Source organism: Narcine bancroftii, chromosome 13, assembly GCF_036971445.1.
Source record: "Narcine bancroftii isolate sNarBan1 chromosome 13, sNarBan1.hap1, whole genome shotgun sequence".
Taxonomy (NCBI): Eukaryota; Metazoa; Chordata; class Chondrichthyes; order Torpediniformes; family Narcinidae; genus Narcine; species Narcine bancroftii.
Window position 1 is genome coordinate 58,549,578 of NC_091481.1, and position 19,569 is coordinate 58,569,146.

Here is a 19,569-nt window from a genome sequence, read left to right on the forward strand (position 1 = left end):
GGAGTCTACCAATCCCCGTAGGTGCTGGATACTGTGGCGGTGGGGAGGGGTTTACTGTATTTGGAAAAAGATATCATGTTCTTAGTTTTTTTTAATTTAATCAAACTTTGATTAGCATCCTTTCAGGAAAGATGGTATTAATACTGAAATTTGTCCTGGGAATTAGCACAGTGCAATGTTTTAATCACTACACTGTGAACTGCATCCAGTTAAATATTTTCCTTCTTAACAAAATTTAAGGACGCCAGACGGTCAGGAAACCATCACTACAAAATTGCCGAAGCACAGGAAGTCGCTGAACAAGGACAGCTTGGAGCGAGGGGATGAAGAAAAGACGACGAGCCTGAAGCCTCTGCAAAGCCCTGAGGAAGGCACGGGTTGGGATACAATGGATGAAGAAGAAAAGAAGCAGAGCTTCAAAATGGCCATCAAGAGACTGATTAAACGGCAGAAAAAGAAGGGAAGCGATGCGTCCGACAAGAAGCCCAACCATTCTCCCGACTCCCCTGAAATGCACGGGCTGGAGAAAAATACCACTAAACCTGAATCCAAGGGCAATTCCTTAAGGAGGCGGAAAAGCAACAGACAAATCTTAGCACACACAGTGGATTCTTCTTCCAAGGTGGAAACTGACACGCAGGAGAGCAGCAAACAGAGGAAGAGTGGGCGCCAGAAGTTCTTGGATGTCTTTCGGAAAGTGAACAAGAAAAGTGGTCGAGAGGAAGAGCAAATGCCTCCACCTGTATCCCCTCGACCAACGACGCTGGCTCTGAGCTCCTCCACCACAGGTAGGTGATTTCTTTGCTGAATTCTGTTTGCTGCCGGGGACTGTACTGAGGTGCTGCCGGGGACTGTACTGAGGTGCTGCCGGGGACTGTACTGAGGTGCTGCCGGGGACTGTACTGAGGTGCTGCCGGGGACTGTACTGAGGTGCTGCCGGGGACTGTACTGAGGTGGAACTAGAGTCGCCTGTAGTCCAGGATGGGTAACAATGGAGCCTCTCCTTTCCCCAAAGGACCTTTAGTTGAACCGGATGAATTTTCGCGATTGATTTACCGAGGTCAGCCTTTCTCTCAAATGTTATGACCTAAATACCCCAGATGACGCAACTGGATCAACTCTTCCCCCACTCCACCATCTCTTAAATGTTAATTATTAAAGGTTTTAAATGTTTCAATGTTACTTACAGCACAGTAGGAGCCGATTCTGGCTGTTTAAACCCGTGCCGCCCGATTACACCCAATGATCCTACAACCCCGTTCAGTTAGCGCGACGCTATTACAGCGCCAGTGACCCGGGTTTGAATCCGGCGCTGCCTGTAAGGTGCTTGTACGTTCTCCCCATGTCTGCGTGGGTTTCCTCCGGGTCCTCTGGCTTTCCTCCCACCCTCCAAAGTGTGCCGGGGTTGTGGGTCAATTGGGGTATTTCAACAGGTTCATGCGCAGGAAGGGCCTGTATGTCTAAATTTTTTTTAATTTAAAAATTAAATATTTTAAGGGTGGGAAAAAACCAGAACCTCTCTGGGAGAAACTCATGCAGACACGGAGAGACAACTTCTTACAGACAGCGCCAGATTCGACACATGAACCACTACGTGAACTATATTGGATTGTATGTCTATCTGTCAATCTCCACCTTGAATACATTTCTACTGTGCCAAAGAATTCTCAACCCTCTGGGCAAAGAAATTTTTCCTCTTTTTAAATGGAGACTGTTATGAGCCCAGAGGACCCCAAATCCCAGCAGCAATAGATATTCACCAAGACAAATGTCACAAGACCCCTTATTCTGATACAATACCTTCTCGTTATAGACACCACAAAGCCAAAGAACCATTGAACACTACTGAAATAGAAACCATGGAACACTTCTGGCTCCTCCCACTGATCTGCATCTGGACCACGCCCTCCATACCCCTCCCATCCACGTTTCTGTTTAAACTTTTCTTAAATGTTTAAATCGAGCCCACATTCACCACTTCAGCTGACAGCTCGTTCCACGCTCCCACCGCTCTCTGTGTGAAGACGTTCTTCCTAATGTTGAGGAACTGAGTTACAGAGAAAGGTTAAACGAGTAAGGACTTTATTCCCTGGAGCATAGAGGGAGGGGAAATTTGATCGAGATATACAAAATTATGAGGGGCATGGATAAAGTAAATGAAAGTTGGCTTTCTCCACTGTGGGTAGGTGAGCTACAAACCAGAGGACCTGGGTTAAGAGCGAAAGGGGGAGCTTCTTCACACAGTAAGGGCTGATATCGTGGTGGGAGTGTGAAACAAACTGCCAAATTAATTCGGACTCAGTTTTAACATTTAAGAAGAAAACTAGCCAGGTACATGGATGGGTTGGGGGGTGGGGGGTGGGGTACTGGAGGGATTCTTTAAATGTAATTTTTAACTTAGACATGCAGCACGATATCAGCCCTTACTGACTCACGAGGCTGTGCTGCCCAATTAGCCTACGACTCCCGTGCGTTTCGAACGGTGGGAGGAAACTGGAGCACCCGAAGGAAAGCCACGCCAACACCAGGAGGGCATACAAACTCCTTACAGGCAGTGCAGGGTTCGAACCCTGTTCACTGGCGCCGTAACAGCATTGCGCCAACCGTGCCGCCCTAAATTTTTTTTAAAAGGCACTTAATGTAGGATTAGTGTGAATGGATGGAGCGCACTCGAAGGACCTGTTTCCCTGTGGTAAACGTTGCACTCATCGAGATGCCCATACAAACATTCTGGAGTGGGTGCACATCAGAATAATAGATTGGCACAGACTAGAAGGCTAAATCTGAGCAGTAATAAAATCCATGGTTCCCTTTAAATACCCCTTTCACCTTTGCATTGATATATCTCTTCAGCTTTTACTGAGTTCATACCCCTTGGAATCTTGCGCGCTTCAATATGATCACTCCTCCCAACAACGTGCTCCATCCTCGTTAATAGATCAACCAGTTCATCCCAGGAATCTGCCCACTGACCCTTCTCTGTCTTCAATGCAAATAAATCATTCCAAAACGTTTACAAATTGAAATGCTAAACTTTGACACACAGCACCTGTAACAGGCCACTTCGCCCCACAAGCCCGTGCCGTCTCATCACATCCAATTGACCTACAATTCCCCCACACCCACCACAGTGAACGATGGCGGGAAACCCACGCAGACACAGGGAGGACGTACAGACAGCGCGGGATTCGAATCCTGATCTCTGGCGCCGTAACAGTTGCACTAGCTGCCGCCTAGACCCTCTGGAGAGCTCTTACCTGCCTTTCTCCAAATCTTGTGTTCATCAAGGGGCTATTGATCTTGCTTTTTGTTTTTCTTTCTCCCAACCTGACGGATGTGTGGGGTAAAAATGGGTTCAGTTTTCTATTGCCCCTTCTGCTATTATCTACATAAATCTGCTCCGTGTTCCTGGAGAAACACTATCTCATTTTTACTGTGCGAGCATGTCATGAACGATAAATGAAAGGGACTTGGTGTTGCCCTGAACATTGTAATCCAATGCATACCCTTCCAAAGTAACCCCACATTTTTTGTCACCAAACCCTCCAGTTCTATTAACTCGTTCTGAAAGACTACTCTCCACATCCTCTTTTAGGGCGTGACTTGAACCCATGGCTTTCTGACCCATTAGCAAGATTTGCAGGACAAACTCCTTGTAGACAGCTCGAGATTCGAACCTCAGTTGCTGGTGCTGTAACAGCGTTCCGCTCCGCTAACTGTGCCACCCTATAGGAGGGTGCCCTCTCTGCCCTCTCGTTCCTTTCCACGTTGTATATGTCAAGCTTTGAGTGTGCTTTCTTTCTGAATTTAGGGCAAGGATTCTACTGGGAAGTGGCAAAGCAATTGGACAGATTGGCACAAGAATACTGTGCTCAGCCTGCAAGCAAATTCAATGAGGCGAAAACACCAGAGCAAGGTAAATATGAAGCAGGGCCTAAATGGAGAGGTGATCCTGCACCCGAGGTAGACAGGGGGAAGCATTAGGTAATGGGGGAGGGTCTGGAGGACATCAGAATGGCTTATTGTCAGAAGTCATTTGTACCTGAGGAGGAAGAGTGCCTGAAACAGGGTTTAAGATGACTGGGGTGGTCGTATTCCTGGGTAAACTGTCCTGGTAAAGCCCATCTCTTCAGAGGAAGAACAGTACTGTAAAACCCCTGGTATCTGGCATCCATGGGGATTGGTAGGTGCCGGATAAGTGAATTTTACGGTTCCTTGACATTGCGTGATTGGTGAACTAATGGTGAGGCGCGCTGATTTTAAACATCTGTAGTTTTTAACCGGTTTATTTTCCGCATTTTTTTTTTTGCCAGTTGCTTGAAGCTACCGGAGGCTTGAATTCTGGATAACAGGTTTTACTGCACATGATTTTGCAAGTGTTGGCTGGAAAAGTATTATCCAGCAGGGTGATCGATGGTCTTGGTCACACGCAGTCGTGACCAGGCAACAGCCGGGAGATGGGCTAAAATAGCGGTATTTTGAGGGATTGCGGAACAGAAGTTCAGCAGGTTGGGCAGCGTCCATGAGGACAGAATCAGAATCAACAACCTTTCAATAGAATTGGGAAACGAGCCTGTGCCCCCACCCCCCCCCCAATTAACAGGATTTGAACCCCAGTCACTGGCGCTGTAACAGCGTCACGCTAACCGTGTCACCCTTAAGTCGCAGAGAAAGAAAGGAAGAACAAAAGGTAAGGTAATGAAAGACAGGTAAGAAAAAAAGTGAAATTGCTTTATAATCATTGTACATGGGGAAATTGTTACTGTCTGGAATGCAGGGTAGGATTTGTCCCATACTTTGGGGCTGGGAGTGATTAGGGGAGAACTGCAGAAAGACTTGAGGAAGATACTGCCACTGTCAACTTTTCTTTGAATTTTTTTTAGTGAACAACAATGTGCCACTGACTAGCAAGGAGAGGGCCATTGAGAGAATCGTCTCGATACTTCAGAATCAAGGAGACAAATTCAATGAAAAGGTAAGGTCACACAGAGCTAACTATGGAGTTTTACAGCACGGAGAGGGGCCCCATCTTGCCCACGCCCAACAAGTTGACTGCCCAGGCTTGTCCCGTGTCCCTGCATTGTGCCCGCATCCCTCTAAAGCAGCCATTCTCGACCTTGTGGGTGGCATGATTGACACGGCTGGCGACCGGGGTTCGAATCCTGAACTCGACTGCGTTGTGTTTGCATGTTCCCTCCGTGGGTTCCAGTTTCCAGAAGCCCCTCAAAACATGCCGGGGCTGTTGGTCAATTGGGCAGCAGGGGCTCGTGGGCCGAACAGGCCTGTTTTCCGCACTGTATGTCTAAATTGAAATGTTAAATTTTTCAGCTACAGACCTCCAAGGACGTTGCTCAAAGTTTGTGGAGGCCCCCTTCCCCGTGACGCAGTCAAGTTTTGGTTTCTTCTGGACTTCTCTCATACATAGCATTAAAAATATTTTGTGTTTCTTCAGAATTTTCCTTGCCACTCACATACCACCTCAAGTAATCCCTATGGCATAGGTGTTCTGTGATTAGTGAAGGATTATGGTGAACGATTCCCTTTGCATCCCACCCCCGTGCTAACATGTTTGTCTGGCCAAACCAGGGCCACCTGTAAACTGAAGGAGAAACACCTAATTTTCCACCTGGGCGCTCTCCAACTAGATGGGATTAACATAGAGTTCTCTGGTTTCTGCTTGGCCACTTCTCTGTCTTCCTCAACCCTCTATCTCTGTTCCTCCCTCTAGCCCCAAAACAGCATTCTCCAGTCCTCAGTGCAAAAATGTGCAAACACACACAGATAAACAATGCATTAGTAGTATGTATACACATATAGAAAAAGTAAATAAATATTGTTTAATAAGTAATAAAGTATCAGGAGTTCCTTCAGTCATTCAGCCTTCTCACTGCCCATGGGAAGAAGCTGTTCCTCAGCCTGGTGGTGCTGGATCTGATCCTCCTATATCTCTTTCCCAACAGGAGCAGCTATGTGCAGGGTGGAAGAGGCCTGCAATCATTTTGAATGGCTTCTTCAGTCAACGATCCCAGTAGACCACCTCAATGGAGTGAAGAGAAGGAGACTCCAATGATCCTCTCTTTCACTCTTATGGTCCTGTGGAATGACCGCTGATCTATTTCTCTGTAGCATCCGTACCACACTGTGATGTAGCTGGCCAGGACGCTCTCAGTAGAGCTGCTGTAGAAGGTTGACATAATGGCAGCCGGTAGCCTTGCCCGCTCCAGTCTTCTCAGGAAGTGCAGTCACTGTGGTGCCTTCCTGACAAGTAAGGAGATGTGTGTCCAGGAGAGGTCCCTACATAAGTGCTCTCCACCTTCTCACTACCATGTATTAGAGGGGTGGTCTTTTCTGGTCCTCCTGAAGTCCACATTCATCCCCTTGTATGTCACATTGCATAGTAAAACCCCTGGTATCCAGCATCCATGATGTGGCTAGTTTCACTGAACAGCTTTTTTTGCCTGTGTTTTTAAAATTTCTGTAGCTCTACAGAGTGCAGTGGCTTTTTCCAGGTCTAGATTTTGCTCTCTTAGCAGTCTTTCCCTGAGGCTATTATCTGGAATACCACTCACGTCTGTCTTTTATCAGCGAGTCGGTCAGTCCATCAAATTCACGTTTAGCTTCTGTTTCTCAAATCAGTCACGTACTGATCAATACTTTCTTCCATTTTCTGTACACATGAAAACTCTGTGCCTCTCAAATTTCACGTTACGTATGCCCCAAACTGTTCCATTATTTTTCCAATTTAATTTTGTCTCCTTCAGCAGCAAATGTGAAGTTATTACACACTTCCAGGGCTTCATCACCCACCACATGTAAGAAAACTAACGCTTTCACTTTATCACTTTTCTCGTCAGCTCCAACTGCCACTAAATACAATCCAAAATTCTGTTTAAATCTGTTCCAATTATCAGCCTCATTACCCATCAGCTGAAGTTTTGCTGGTGAGTGTAATCCTTCCATTTCTCACTGTGTTCGCTTCTCTTCACTGATCAGTTGCTGACTTTAGATTTTACCTTTTAAAGTATTTCCATTTAATTTCCTTCATCCCACTTCTGACACCATGTTTCATCTTGTATTCATATGTGTGAGTTCTTAGACAACACACGGATGAAGGAAATGGTTCTTTACTTTAAAGTTGTTGTAAACAGCACCATGAAGGCGGCAAGTCTCCATTACAGATCTGCAGACTGTGTCCTGCTCTGTGTCAGCCCCTGCTGGGAGCCAAATCTAATCAAACAGTAACTATAATCAAGCCCTTGCTAGTGGCCATGCAAACGTGACCACTATCACTACGAGAGAGACCTGCAGGAGAAGAGATGGGTAGAAGAGAGAGGGGTTGAACAGAAACTGGCTTCCGTGAGCCAGTCTTGCAGTCCAATTCTGACGTTTGTGAAATAGAAGAACAAGCTCAATTACAGAGCAATGAAGAAAAGGATCTGTTAGTAAAATATTAATGATATAGAATGTGTCTGAGAGCAGAGTAGAATGGCTCTATATAAAGAAAGAGTATTTGCTGGGAGCAGATCTCAGATTCACCATAATTCAGTACCAGTTTGAAAGGATTTGATGAGCTTGTTGAGATTTCAAATGTATTGAAATTTGCTTGGTGTTCAATTTGCCCTCTTCCAGATAAAGGATGACTCTCTTCTTCAACACTCCATGTCCTATAATAGTTTTTCTCAGCTTGTCGAAGCCTTTACGGCTAATATTGAAGGACGGATCATGGATCCTGTCATCAGCCCTGAGCTGACGAAGATCGCACTGACCATGGAACTTACCCGGAGGGTGGTTGGCATCAGCAGTCATCCGGTGCAGCAACTGATGGGCTACAGCATTCAGTACATGGACATGTTTGTACCTTGGCTGCAGGAGCAAGGAGGATGGGTGAGTACATGCACTTGGAGCTAAAGCATGTGGGGTAACTCTACCTCTGTTTCTTCCCCCCTCCCCCATTAGTCTCTGACTGAGTTTGTCGTTGAGGAGTCTGATGGTGGAGGGGTAGCAGCTGTTCCTGAACCTGGGGGTGCGAGTCTTGTGGCACCGATACCTCTTTCCTGATGGCAGCAGCAAGAACAGAGCATGTGCTGAGTGGTGTGGATCTTTGAGGATTGCTTCTGCTCTCTGACGGCAGCATTTCCTGTAGATGTTCTCGATGGTGGGGGAGGGCAGAGGGTGGAATGGTGGGGATGCACCAGCTTGGATCATGGGTTTTAGTTTGCCTGAAGCCTGAACTTAAATGTTTGTGTGTATTTTGGTCAGTATGGTTCATAGTGTGAAATATAAAAAATTAAAATTAAAAAAAGCCTGAACTTGAGACATCGACCTGTTCACACGCTTTCACACACCGAGCCTCTACCAATCTCATTCCCATCAACTCCGCCTGGATTCTAATACACTTCGACACAACTAGGGGCAACTGACAGTGGCCAATTCGCCTTGCAACCCGCACGTCTTTGGGACGTGGAGGGGAGAAACCCACGCAGTCGCACGAGGCGTGCGGGCAGTCTCCACTCAGCACCAGAAGTCAGGGCTGAGCCTGCTCTTACAATAGCTGGGAAGTGGCAGCGCCACTGCCTGTGCCAGTGTGAGTTCAAGGTTGGAGGCAAATTGTTGCCTGTGTTAAAAAGTATAGAACTGGCTTGCTGGGTCAGTTTGGGGAGGTGGTGAGAGCGGGGCGGGGTGGGGGGGGGGGTGGTGGGTGGGTAGGTAGAGGGAGAGATGTGCTGCGTGTGTGCAGGCGTGACATTTGACCCTGACTGCTTTTCATCAACAGGAGAAAGTGTTGCCCTTGGACGACGTCTCCGAACACCAGATTGACTGACTTCAGCCAAAGCCAGGGAATTCGTCAGACAAACTTGCACTGAAAGTTCAATCATCTTCGCTCTGATTGTTCAGAAATTCCAGAGTTTCTGCTTAAACTAATTAACTATGCAAGATCATTAGCTGTGCAAGATGATATTTTTTAAATGCAGAAATTAATGAAGTACTTGAGTGTTACGAGGAATTGTATCCATTTGTGAAGAAAGGTGTCAATACTGCGAAATTGCCCAGCTAAAGGAGGGGTAAGGTGTTCCTTCCATCCAATAGCCTGCAGGTCACCCTTGGGCGAGGTGTAGGACTTGTTTAACCTCCCAATCAGGCTCACATGAAGCCATGGATTGCAGATGGTTTTTACAGATTCTACAAATTGGAATTTGTGGTTGTAAATCTGAAAATGCTGGGCAGATGAACCTGCGGTTCAATGGCCAGGGTTGCCCAGCCAGTGTAGACCCTGTGACTGAAGAAGGCGATGGGAAACCCTTTCATTGTTTTTTTTTGTACAATCACATCCTCAAAGATGGAGCCTTCACCGAAGGAGAACGGGGGACCACAGTTCGAAGGGTCGGAGATCATGACGGAGGGAGAGAGATTCAAGATCGCCCACGCCGAACAGGAAAGGCACCTGAACGAATGAATAGAGAGAATCGGCCCTATCCAAGTCTCACGTGTACCAGGTCAACAGAATTTTACTGTGTGACCTAATTTCTGAATTGAAAAGCAGTGTGGAATCCTAAATTATGCCTTTTGGAACTATTGAAATCATCGAAGGAGATTGGATGAGCATTTCAGTGTGGCATTAGGAGAGAGGAGAAGGTTGGAGTGGTGGGGGGGGGGGGAAATGGAGGGAAAAGAAAACTAAACCAACCTTGCTCAAAAATCTACCTCATTCTCACCTATAGTAATGGATGCAATTTAATTTTTGTCTTCATTTGACTAAGTAGCCTGTGTGTATATATAGCTGGACACAACAACAACTCGGTTTAATTGGTATTAAGGAGGCTGGCACAGATAGGGCAAGGCTATTACAGCAACCCGCATTTGAATCTGGCGCTGTCCTGTTTGTACATCCTCCCCATGATCTATGTGTGGTTTGCTCCAGTTTCAAAACCATATGGGCTTGGTCAGTTAATTAGGCGGCACAGGTTTGATAGGGTCTTCTACCGTGCTGAATGGGTAAAAAACACTCGAGTAGACATCAATGAGAAAACCAAACAGAGCTGAGGGAGATGTTGGTGACATTCATTTTTAAAGGATATCAGATATTTTCAATATGATTTTACTGGCAAAAGGGAGCCTGTCCAAATGGTGCCACATAGTTGTAGAACATACAGGCATGAGTGAAAGATTGAGGCCAAGCCGCAGCTCCTACTGTTCTCAGGGTATTTATTGAGTTGATTAGAGTGTGTGGTAGCTTCTGAAGTATTAGAGAAGAAATATTGCAAGTGAGCATTTGCATTTAATCTGGGGGGTATGTGTGTGTGTGGGTCGTCCTTCTAGTGTGTGTGTGTGGTCCATATGGTGTGTAGATGGAGGAGTGTTGTCCATATGGTGTGGGTCGTTCGTATAGTTGTGTGTGTGTGTGTTGTCTTTATAGGGTGGGGGGGTGGGGTGTGTGGTTGTCTGCATGGAGTGGGTGGGTGTGTGTGTTTTCTGTATGGTGTGTGGGTGGGGAAGTGTTGTCTATGTGTGGGTCGTTTGTATAGTTTGTGTGTGTGTTGTCTGTATAGTGTGTGGGTGGGGGGGGGGGGGGGTGTTGTCCATAAGGTGTGTGTCATCCATCCAGCTAATTGCAGGGAGTCGTGTTCTGGGGAGCAAAAGAAAGGTATTTTCTTGAAATAATGCGTCAAAATGTTTGTTTTGCTATTTGCCCCACTCATTGCACAGACTGCCTGGGAAATTCACAACAAATTTGTCTCTTTCCCACCCCCCCCACCCCACCATCGCACCTCCCCAGATTACCCTTGTCAGGACTCTGGAAACATTCTTCAACCCCCTTGTTGTCACAAAACTGACAAGGCGCTTTGGTTAGCTGGCTTCAGGTAGTGAGCAGAATTGATCTCTAGAACAAGAGTGAATGCGGAGCAGGTAATCAGTCAGCCACTGGCCTGGGACTTGTACACTAGAGAGTAAATGTGGCAGCGCTGACTGAAGGGAGAACTGCGGGGAATCTTGTCCCTTCTGAATTCAATTTAATTTTTTTTTCATTTAGACTTGTAGCGCAGTTAACAGGGCCCTTTCAGCCCATGCTGCACAATTGGCCTCCAACTTCCACTTGAACCGTTGGCACGGTTGGTGCAACGCCATTACTGCACCAGCAATCGGGACGGGGGTTTGAGCCCTGCGCTATCTATAAGGAGTTCTCCCCATGTCTGCGTGGATTTTCCCCGGGGTCTCCGGTTTCCACCCACCGTTCGAAATTATACCAGGGGTTAATGGGGTGTGAATTGGGCTGCAAGGACTCGTGGATGGAAATACCCTGTTAGCATGCTGTACGTCTAAATTTAAATAAATTTACATTTTGAGGCTGGGAGGAAACCGGAGCCCCCAGGGTAAACCCGCGCGGACGCGGAGAGAATGTACAAACTCCCGACAGCGCAGGATTCGAATCCCAGACCCGATCGCTGGTGTTGTAATAGCATTGCACTAATGGCCACCCTGTTGCCTGCTGACACTTGGTACGCGCGGTTGAAGAATGAATCCACATTCTATGCTGCTGTATGAAATGATGCACATTGGAAAATGTTTTTAAAACTGTCAAAAATTAGGCCAGCCTTCATAGATTCCTTGACTGTTGACCATTACCGTAAAATGAAATGTACAAAGTGCTCTATTTTGCAACTGTACGGTTGCCCCTCAGTGAACTCCACAGTGATATCTTTTGTATGGCTTTAGAAAGAATATCTCATGAAAAAATGTTCTTTTAATCTCCTTTTTGTATAAGGTGAAATTACATTTTAAGATTTATTTTAAGTACACTGGACAACAATATTTTTTCCCCAAAAAGTTTGCTTCCTGAAATAAAATGGGGGATTATGATAGACAGCTTCATACTAAACACAAAGATAATTTCAGATTTTCTGCATCACGTACAAAGCTTTTATTGAATTGAGCAGGTTTAATCGCATAATGATACTGACACTTTGCGTTAGTTCAACTGACCTAAAAATGTTTCGCCACTGATTTTCCATTATATTCAGCATCTGATGCCTCTCATGTCAGTGTCCAACAATAGTTGGCCGGCATTGATGGATTCCAGTTGCCCCGATACTGCTTTCCCGAGGTCACAATGTCCTGGTGAAACCTTTCACCGTGTTTGTCACTGACGGCACCGAGATCAGCCGGGAAGACGTCCAAGTGCAAATGCAGAAAATTAATTTTCAATGATACGTTGCACTTCATGGTTTTGTATGGTTGAAGTATGTTAGAAATATGACAGTAAATCACAAAAATAGGTTATATCTAAAATAAACGGTACATGATAGGAACAATTTAAGGTGATTTTGTGTGATCAGCAGCTCAAAATATATAAAATACACTCAAAGGTGTTCAGGAAGCAAAATCTTTGTTGTCCAGTGGTATTAGACCTTAAGCTGTGAGGCTCTGATTGCCTGAGAATTCTCTGTAAAGTGCACAACTTCTGCAGCATTGCTATTTTAGGACATTTACTTGAATAGTCAAAGCACCAAACTTTATAGTATAGATGACTCTGTTGGCTTTGCATCAGTCGAAATTTAGTCTGGTTAATTGTGTTTTAAATGCACCTAGCTCTAGCTCTTTGGCTTAGCCTTAAATAATACCTAATTTCCCCGTCCCATTCCCTTGTCGACATGTCTGGCCACTGGTCATGGTGTCATCCACTGCAGGACTGTGACAACCCCCCCCCCCCCCAAAAATGGAGGAGCAACACCTCCTATTCCGACTGGGCACCCTCTAGCCGGATGGCATTAACATCACCTTATCTGCTTTCTGATTGCCTCCTTGCTCCCCCATTTTATCTTCTGTCTCCTTTCCCCAGAACCAATAACACTCCCCCAATCAACTCTCCCCTCTCCTCTCTCCCGCCATCCTCTCCATATCCAATGAACACTCGTGTATGGGTCTGTACTCCTCCTGCCCATCTTTCCCTGCTCCCCATCCTTTTAATTCAGGCACCTGCCTGCTTTTCACTTGCGCTTCGCGGAAGGGCTGAGGCCTGAAACTTTGGTTCTACATCTGTACGCTGCAAGACCTGCTGGGTTCCACCAGCATTTCTATGGTTTTACTTTTAAACAATACCTCAATGGCCTTAAACTTTGTTGAATGCATGAACCAAGATTTGGGGGGGGTGGGTGGGCGGGAGATGTTGGAGATTTTGCACTCAATGTATTTCGATTGGTTATGGCAGGATTAATGCTGTCACCTCATGATTAACTTGAGTGTTCATGTAATTGGCAAAAGTTGGGGGGCATGATGGTGAATGAAGAAATAGGTACAGTAGAATCCCCATTATCTGGCACCAACAGGGATTGTGGATGCAGATATGCGAATTTTCCAGTTGACATGAGACTCACACTTCCAATGCCAAACTTGTACCCCTACATTAAGAACACACTGTTTAAAAGGCAAAAAAAGGGGGAAAAAATCAGTATTGTGGACATTACTTTTATAAAGCTCACTTTAATTAGGTAATTCCCGTAACTTACAAAATTTCAGTTTGAAGCACGGTAACAAGTGAGTCGGTCAGGCCCTCCAGCGTGCCTTCCCTCATGCTCACAAGGTGACTCACCCCCCCCCCCCCCCCATGCCAGTGTCCCAGTCAGGCCGTCAACGCACCTTCCCTCGCGCTGACAACCGGCTCACCCGCACGCGGGTGGCGACAGTGAAAAGAACGCGCGTGCATTGAGTGGGGGTGCCGCTAGCTCAGCAGGGCAAACCTGCGCGTGCACAACGAAGCCTCGGCGCACCCCCGTGGGGTCCGTCCACCCAGTCCAATTCATTATTTATAACCTCGCTTTTTTTTTGCCGGTGGTTTGAGTTTCCTTTTGATTGAATTCCGGATAATGGGGATTCAACTGCAGTTGACCCATTGCAGCTTTCATAGAATTAATCCAATTCACAAATTTGTGTGAGAATAAGCTGTGAGGCATCTCGTTATTTGCCGACACGTGACAATCAAGTCTTATTTATTGGGTCAGTTTTATGAGGAATGTAAAAAGGTAAAGGTTCCATTATTGTCACTTAATACTACATTTAGAATGTAACATATATGAAATGCTTTAACTTTGACTACCATAAAGAAGAGTCACCACTTTGTCCAGCGCCCCTCACAGAAATGAGACTCTTGCGAGGAACAAACTCACGACCCCTGGTTTACAAGACCAGTGCTCTAACCACTGAGCCTGTGGATCTAATGCAGGGGAGCTCCAGATCAGCCATCATAATTGAATGGCAGAACTGGCTCGAGAAACTGCAGGCCCCGCTCCAAAGCAATGGTGCTGTGTAGAAAGATCTGTGGAAAATTATGGCCAGAAATGGCCCTCAGGGGATTAATGAATAAGATGCATTAAAACCTGGCATGGCATAGTGGGAAGTCTTATCATGTGAAATTGTGCAACTGTGTACCTTATGCTGCCCAAGAACTAAACTATATGCCTAATGTTCTCTGAAGTTTTTAACATTTTTCTGTGGAAAGGGATTTTATATGAATTGTTGGATGCTTTAATTGGTAAGACTTATAAATGAATGTTTATATGAATGTTTGACAAATAAATCTGCCTTTATATGCGTTTTTAAACTTGGATGAATGATATTATTGAAGTAGCATTTCACTTGTGAATCTGTGGGAGTCACCTACCACGTCCGGTGCTCCCGTTGCGGCTTCCTCAACTTTGGAGAGACTGGGAGCGGACTGGGAGATTGCTCCGCTCTGTCCACATCAGTGACAGGGATCTCCCAGTGGCCAACCATTTCAATTCTGCGCTGCCATGTTTGTCCATGGCCTGGTGTGCTGTCAAACCGAGACCACCCGTAAAATGGAGGAGCAATACCTAATTTTTCCGTCTGGGCACCCTTCTGCCAGCCCACTCCCCGGTCTCTCACTCTTTCCCATCCCTCTTTCTTCTTTCCTCCAGCTCGCCACCCTTCTCCATTCACAGAGCCACTCGTCTCCCGTTTGCTCCCTTATCCATTTATTACCCCTTGACTTTGGACGGTGCTTCTCCCCCTGCCCCTTCCCCCCCCCACCACCATTTTGCTCGTACATGATGAAGGGCTCAAGCCCGACATGTTGGTTGTGTATCTTTATCTTTGCTATATAAAGTACCCATTTGACCCGCTGAGTTTCTCCAATGTTTTTACTTCAATCACGGTTGTCTGTACACTTTCGTGTTTCGTTCCTGTCAGGATTATTGTTTGCTCCAACATTAAAACTCTTGTTAGTCCCCCAGTTTGTCCCCATTTTTAGCTACTGAGTCCCATTTTCTGGAATTGCCTCCCTTCAACTCTCCTGCACTCTTTTTTGAGACTCTTCTTAACCTGGCTGTGCTTGTAAGCGCACACCATAAGATTTCTTCATGACTTGTATTTTTTTGCTGTTGCCGATCCTCCTGCAAAGATCCTCGAATTCTTAAAAGGCATTAAAGGTAAGTTGTCGGGTTTCACGCTTTTCTACTGAAGCAGGTGAGCGACACTAGCTGCTAATAAACCTCAGACTTTCTTTCCTGTGGGTAAGGCAGAATTTAGATTTCTTGGATGTGTATGCAAAAGAGAGAAATGGTATCAAACTGTGCCACACTGAAATAAATACAGAAAAAAAAAACCTGTTATCCCGAATTCGAGCAACTGGCAGCCTCAAGCAACCAGCAAAATGTTTGTGGAAAATAAATAGGTAAAAATAAATGCGGAAGTTTAAAATTGGCTGCCTCACTGTTAGCTCACCCATCAAGCAATGTCAAGAAATTGGGAACATGACTTATCCAGCATCTACCAATCCCCATCAGTGCCGGATACCAGGGTTTTCATTGTATTCAATAGTAAATAGTCAGAGTCCTTAAATTGAGTTTGTCGTTGAGGAGTCTGATGGTGGAGGGGGGAGCAGCTGTTCCTGACCCTGGTGGGGCAAGTCTCGTGGCACCTGTACCTCTGTCCTGATGGCAGCAGTGAGAACAGAGCGTGCGCTGGGTGGTGTGGATCCTTGATTGCTGCTGCTCTCCAACACCAGCATTTCCTCGATGGTGGGGAGGGTTGTGCTTGTGATGTCCCGAGCTGTGTCCACTACATTATTCTGCTCAGGGATCTTGGTGAGCTGACAACAAGAACATATCAAACCTAGAATAGGTTTTATGTCTGTTTGAATAATATGAATAAACTCTTTTGGATGTTGTTTTCTCCATATATCAATTCAATGTCATGCATTGAATTTAATGTAAATTTGGCTGCTTTATTTTTTGTAATAGTCTTCCCGGTTTTATCTATTGATGGGTCAAGGTTAAAATTAAACTCTTCCCCCTAGTAAGATATGTCCCTGTGTGTCTGCTATCTTTTTTAAAAAAAAAAATTCCTGGTCATCTTCATTAGGTGCATAAATATTCAACAAGTTCCAAGATTCTGAATAAATCTGGCACATCATCATTACGTATCTACCTGCTGGGTCTGTTATTGCTTTCTTTATCTTAATTGGCAAATTATTATTAACTAATATAGCTACTCCCTGGCTTTTGAATTGTACGATGGTGCCACAATATGACCTATCCAGTCTCTTCAGTTTGTGTGATGTTCTAACTCAGTTAAGTGTGTTTTTTGTATAAATGCTATGCCTATTTTCTCATTTTTAAGTAGTGTCAGTAACTTTTTTCTCTTAATTTGATTGTGACTTCCATTAATATTAATAGTCATATTTCAATGTATTCATCTTACCCATCCATTTTCATCTCTATCCCACCCCTTCAACCCCTCCATCTCCCTTCTGATTGTTCTTACTCTTTACGTGATGACACAATCAGTAGGAAAATAACAAAAACTATAAAAAGATTAAAGAATAATATTAAAGAAAATCACATTACTGAGATGCACAAGACAACCAAAACTCCCTTTTCATCATGGGTTGCGGGGTATACCGCAAAGGTCAACAGATTTCGCAGTGGGTAGATCCTCCCCCTCCTCAGCCTCCCCACTGAGAAATCATATGTTATTCTTAAAAATATCTTTCTTTGGCTTGGCTTCGCGAACGAAGATTTATGGAGGGGGTAAATGTCCACGTCAGCTGCAGGCTTGTTTATGGCTGACAAGTCCGATGCGGGATAGGCAGACACGGTTGCAGCGGTTGCAAGGGAAAATTGGTTGGTTGGGGTTGGGTGTTGGGTTTTTCCTCCTTTGTCTTTTGTCAGTGAGGTGGGCTCTGCGGTCTTCTTCAAAGGAGGTTGCTGCCCGCCGAACTGTGAGGCGCCAAGATGTACGGTTTGAGGCGATATCAGCCCACTGGCGGTGGTCAATGTGGCAGGCACCAAGAGATTTCTTTAGGCAGTCCTTGTACCTCTTCTTTGGTGCACCTCTGTCACGGTGGCCAGTGGCGAGCTTGCCATATAACACGATCTTGGGAAGGCGATGGTCCTCCATTCTGGAGACGTGACCCACCCAGCGCAGCTGGATCTTCAGCAGCGTGGACTCGATGCTGTCGGCCTCTGCCATCTCGAGTACTTCAATGTTAGGGATGAAGGCGCTCCAATGAATGTTGAGGATGGAGCGGAGACAACGCTGGTGGAAGCGTTCTATAATAAAGCCTTTTTCCCCTTTTTTCTTAAACATCTGTAATCAAACTATTAACATTCAAACATATTTATATACATTATTTTAACAGTCCTTGTTGTTTATTTGTCAACTGGTCTGCAGAGCAACGAGCTTCTGGATCTGAAAACAGTCTATTTTACTCACCAGGGATGAATATCTTCAACACTGCTGGATGCCGTAAGACAAAGTTGTAACCTTTTATCCATAGTACAGTTTTTGTTAAATTAAACTGCTTTTGGTTCTTTAAAAGTTTGAAGCTTATACCTGGGTAAAAAAAATATTTTTTCCCCATTGTACTCCAATGGTTCTTTGTTTCCTTTCACTCTTCTAGCAGCTAGTTCCAATATTTTCTCTCTTGTTGTATATCATAGTAGTTTTATTAGTATGATGGAGCGTGATTTCTGCTGTGGCTGGGGCTTTGGCGCCAATGCTCTGTGGGCTCTTTCGATTTCTATTTGTTCTTGGAGTTCTTCTACTCCCAAGATCTGTGGGATCCATCTTTGTATAAATCCTTTTATATCTGCTCTTTCCTCACCTTCTTTCAGGCCCACTATTTTTATATTATTACGTCTGCTAAAATTCTCTAAAATGTCAATTTTCTGAGCCAATACGTCATGTGTCTTTTTAAACATCTCTATCTTCCAATTTTTCTCAACTCATTCACCTCCATTTCCACTCCGTCTTCCTCTTCATCATTTTGCTTTCACATTTCTGCCATAGCATTCTCCATTCTTTGTATTTTTACATCTGTCTCTTGCATAGTTTTTTTTAATGGTTCTGAACTCAGCTATTATTGTTTCTATTAAAATCTTTATTTGATTGTCAAAATATTCCTTATCTACTATCTTTGTTTTTTACCTTGTATTTTTTTCTTGTACATCTTTACTTTCTTGTTCTTCTTTCTCTTGCTCCATTTCTCAGCTCCGTGTTGATCTTGCTTCTATTATTGCCTTCTCCCATTATAGCATCGGCGTCTTCTTTAGTATTTGTACCGTGCATGCCCGCTGGCATTTCTTTTTCTGGCTCCGCAAGCCACCGTTCCAGACCACCCCATGGGACATCACCGCCCAATTGCCTGCTTACCGGTGTCGTGGACACCGGTAAGGCCTCTTTTCCACCCCCACCGGCCCGGTGATTTCTTCACCTCTTCTTTTCTTGTCATCGTTGTCTTTTCTTTCTTTGGAGCCATCTTCACATTCTTCTTATACTGTTTATCTTCTCATCTTTGTATTTCTGCCTTTTTCAAATTTCTTGGTGGAGTGCTGGTTTTCCCTAACCAGCCACTAGTCCTTCACGTGACCACCTCACTCACATCCCATCTTACTAAATCACAGGGTACCGATGGCATGGGGATTATTTAAAGTGGTGTGCGAGTGGAAGGAAAAAGTTTGAGCACCACTGGCTTAAAGCGAAGACCACTGGGTCTTTTATTGAAGGCTGTTTCCATACAAAAAAAAACCCCCTTCAAATCCTTTCATAAAAGTGAGCACGGGTTTCTTTGTCAAAGTGAATTTTCATAGAGCAAGAATTAGTAAAATAGGGTATCGCCGTAAACTGAGTTTGTCCAGCATAGTGTTTTCACTTGAATAATGGACTAGAGTATATTTTGTATCAACCTATTAGGGCAGATAAGATCTCAGGTTGGCCTAGAACATAGCACCGGCGACAGACAGAGTTAGCAACCACTCTGGAAGTGCTAACAGAACAAATCTATGCAGCAAAGACCTTAAGGCAGGGGTGTCTAACTCAAATTCACAGAGGGCCAAAATTAAATATTTATGGAAAATTTTCAACAACATCTGCATGTTTTCTCTTCTTTCAACATATGTAATGTTAAACTTTTTTTAATTAAAATAAATGTTTAATAATAGTTTTGGTTAAACTCTTTCCAGAAGCTTTAACAAATTAGAAATAAAATGTTCAATAAATAATATTTCTCTATAGCCTTTAAGCTCCTTTTAAATGTATTTTTTTCACAAGCCAACA

At 44.7% G+C, this 19,569-nt stretch overlaps 1 protein-coding gene across 3 annotated transcripts in view; it reads left to right on the top strand.

Moving 5' to 3' along the window:
- The window catches only part of bcl2l12 (BCL2 like 12), a 37,943-nt gene extending 27,531 nt beyond the window's left edge, over positions 1-10,412 (top strand). For 2 of the 3 annotated variants that reach the window (XR_011348032.1, XR_011348033.1), the window contains exons 4-7: positions 241-788; positions 3,812-3,916; positions 4,884-6,941; positions 7,630-7,700. Coding sequence is in view for 1 of the 3 variants with exons in the window: in XM_069908649.1 (XP_069764750.1) it covers positions 241-788; positions 3,812-3,916; positions 4,884-4,975; positions 7,630-7,884; positions 8,774-8,821 (1,048 nt within the window). In the remaining 2 variants the exon portion in view is untranslated. Of the gene's footprint in view, positions 1-240; positions 789-3,811; positions 3,917-4,883; positions 6,942-7,629; positions 7,885-8,773 lie in introns of those variants that run through there. The other variant, XM_069908649.1, reaches the window with a different exon arrangement.
- The last annotated feature ends 9,157 nt before the right edge of the window (positions 10,413-19,569 follow it).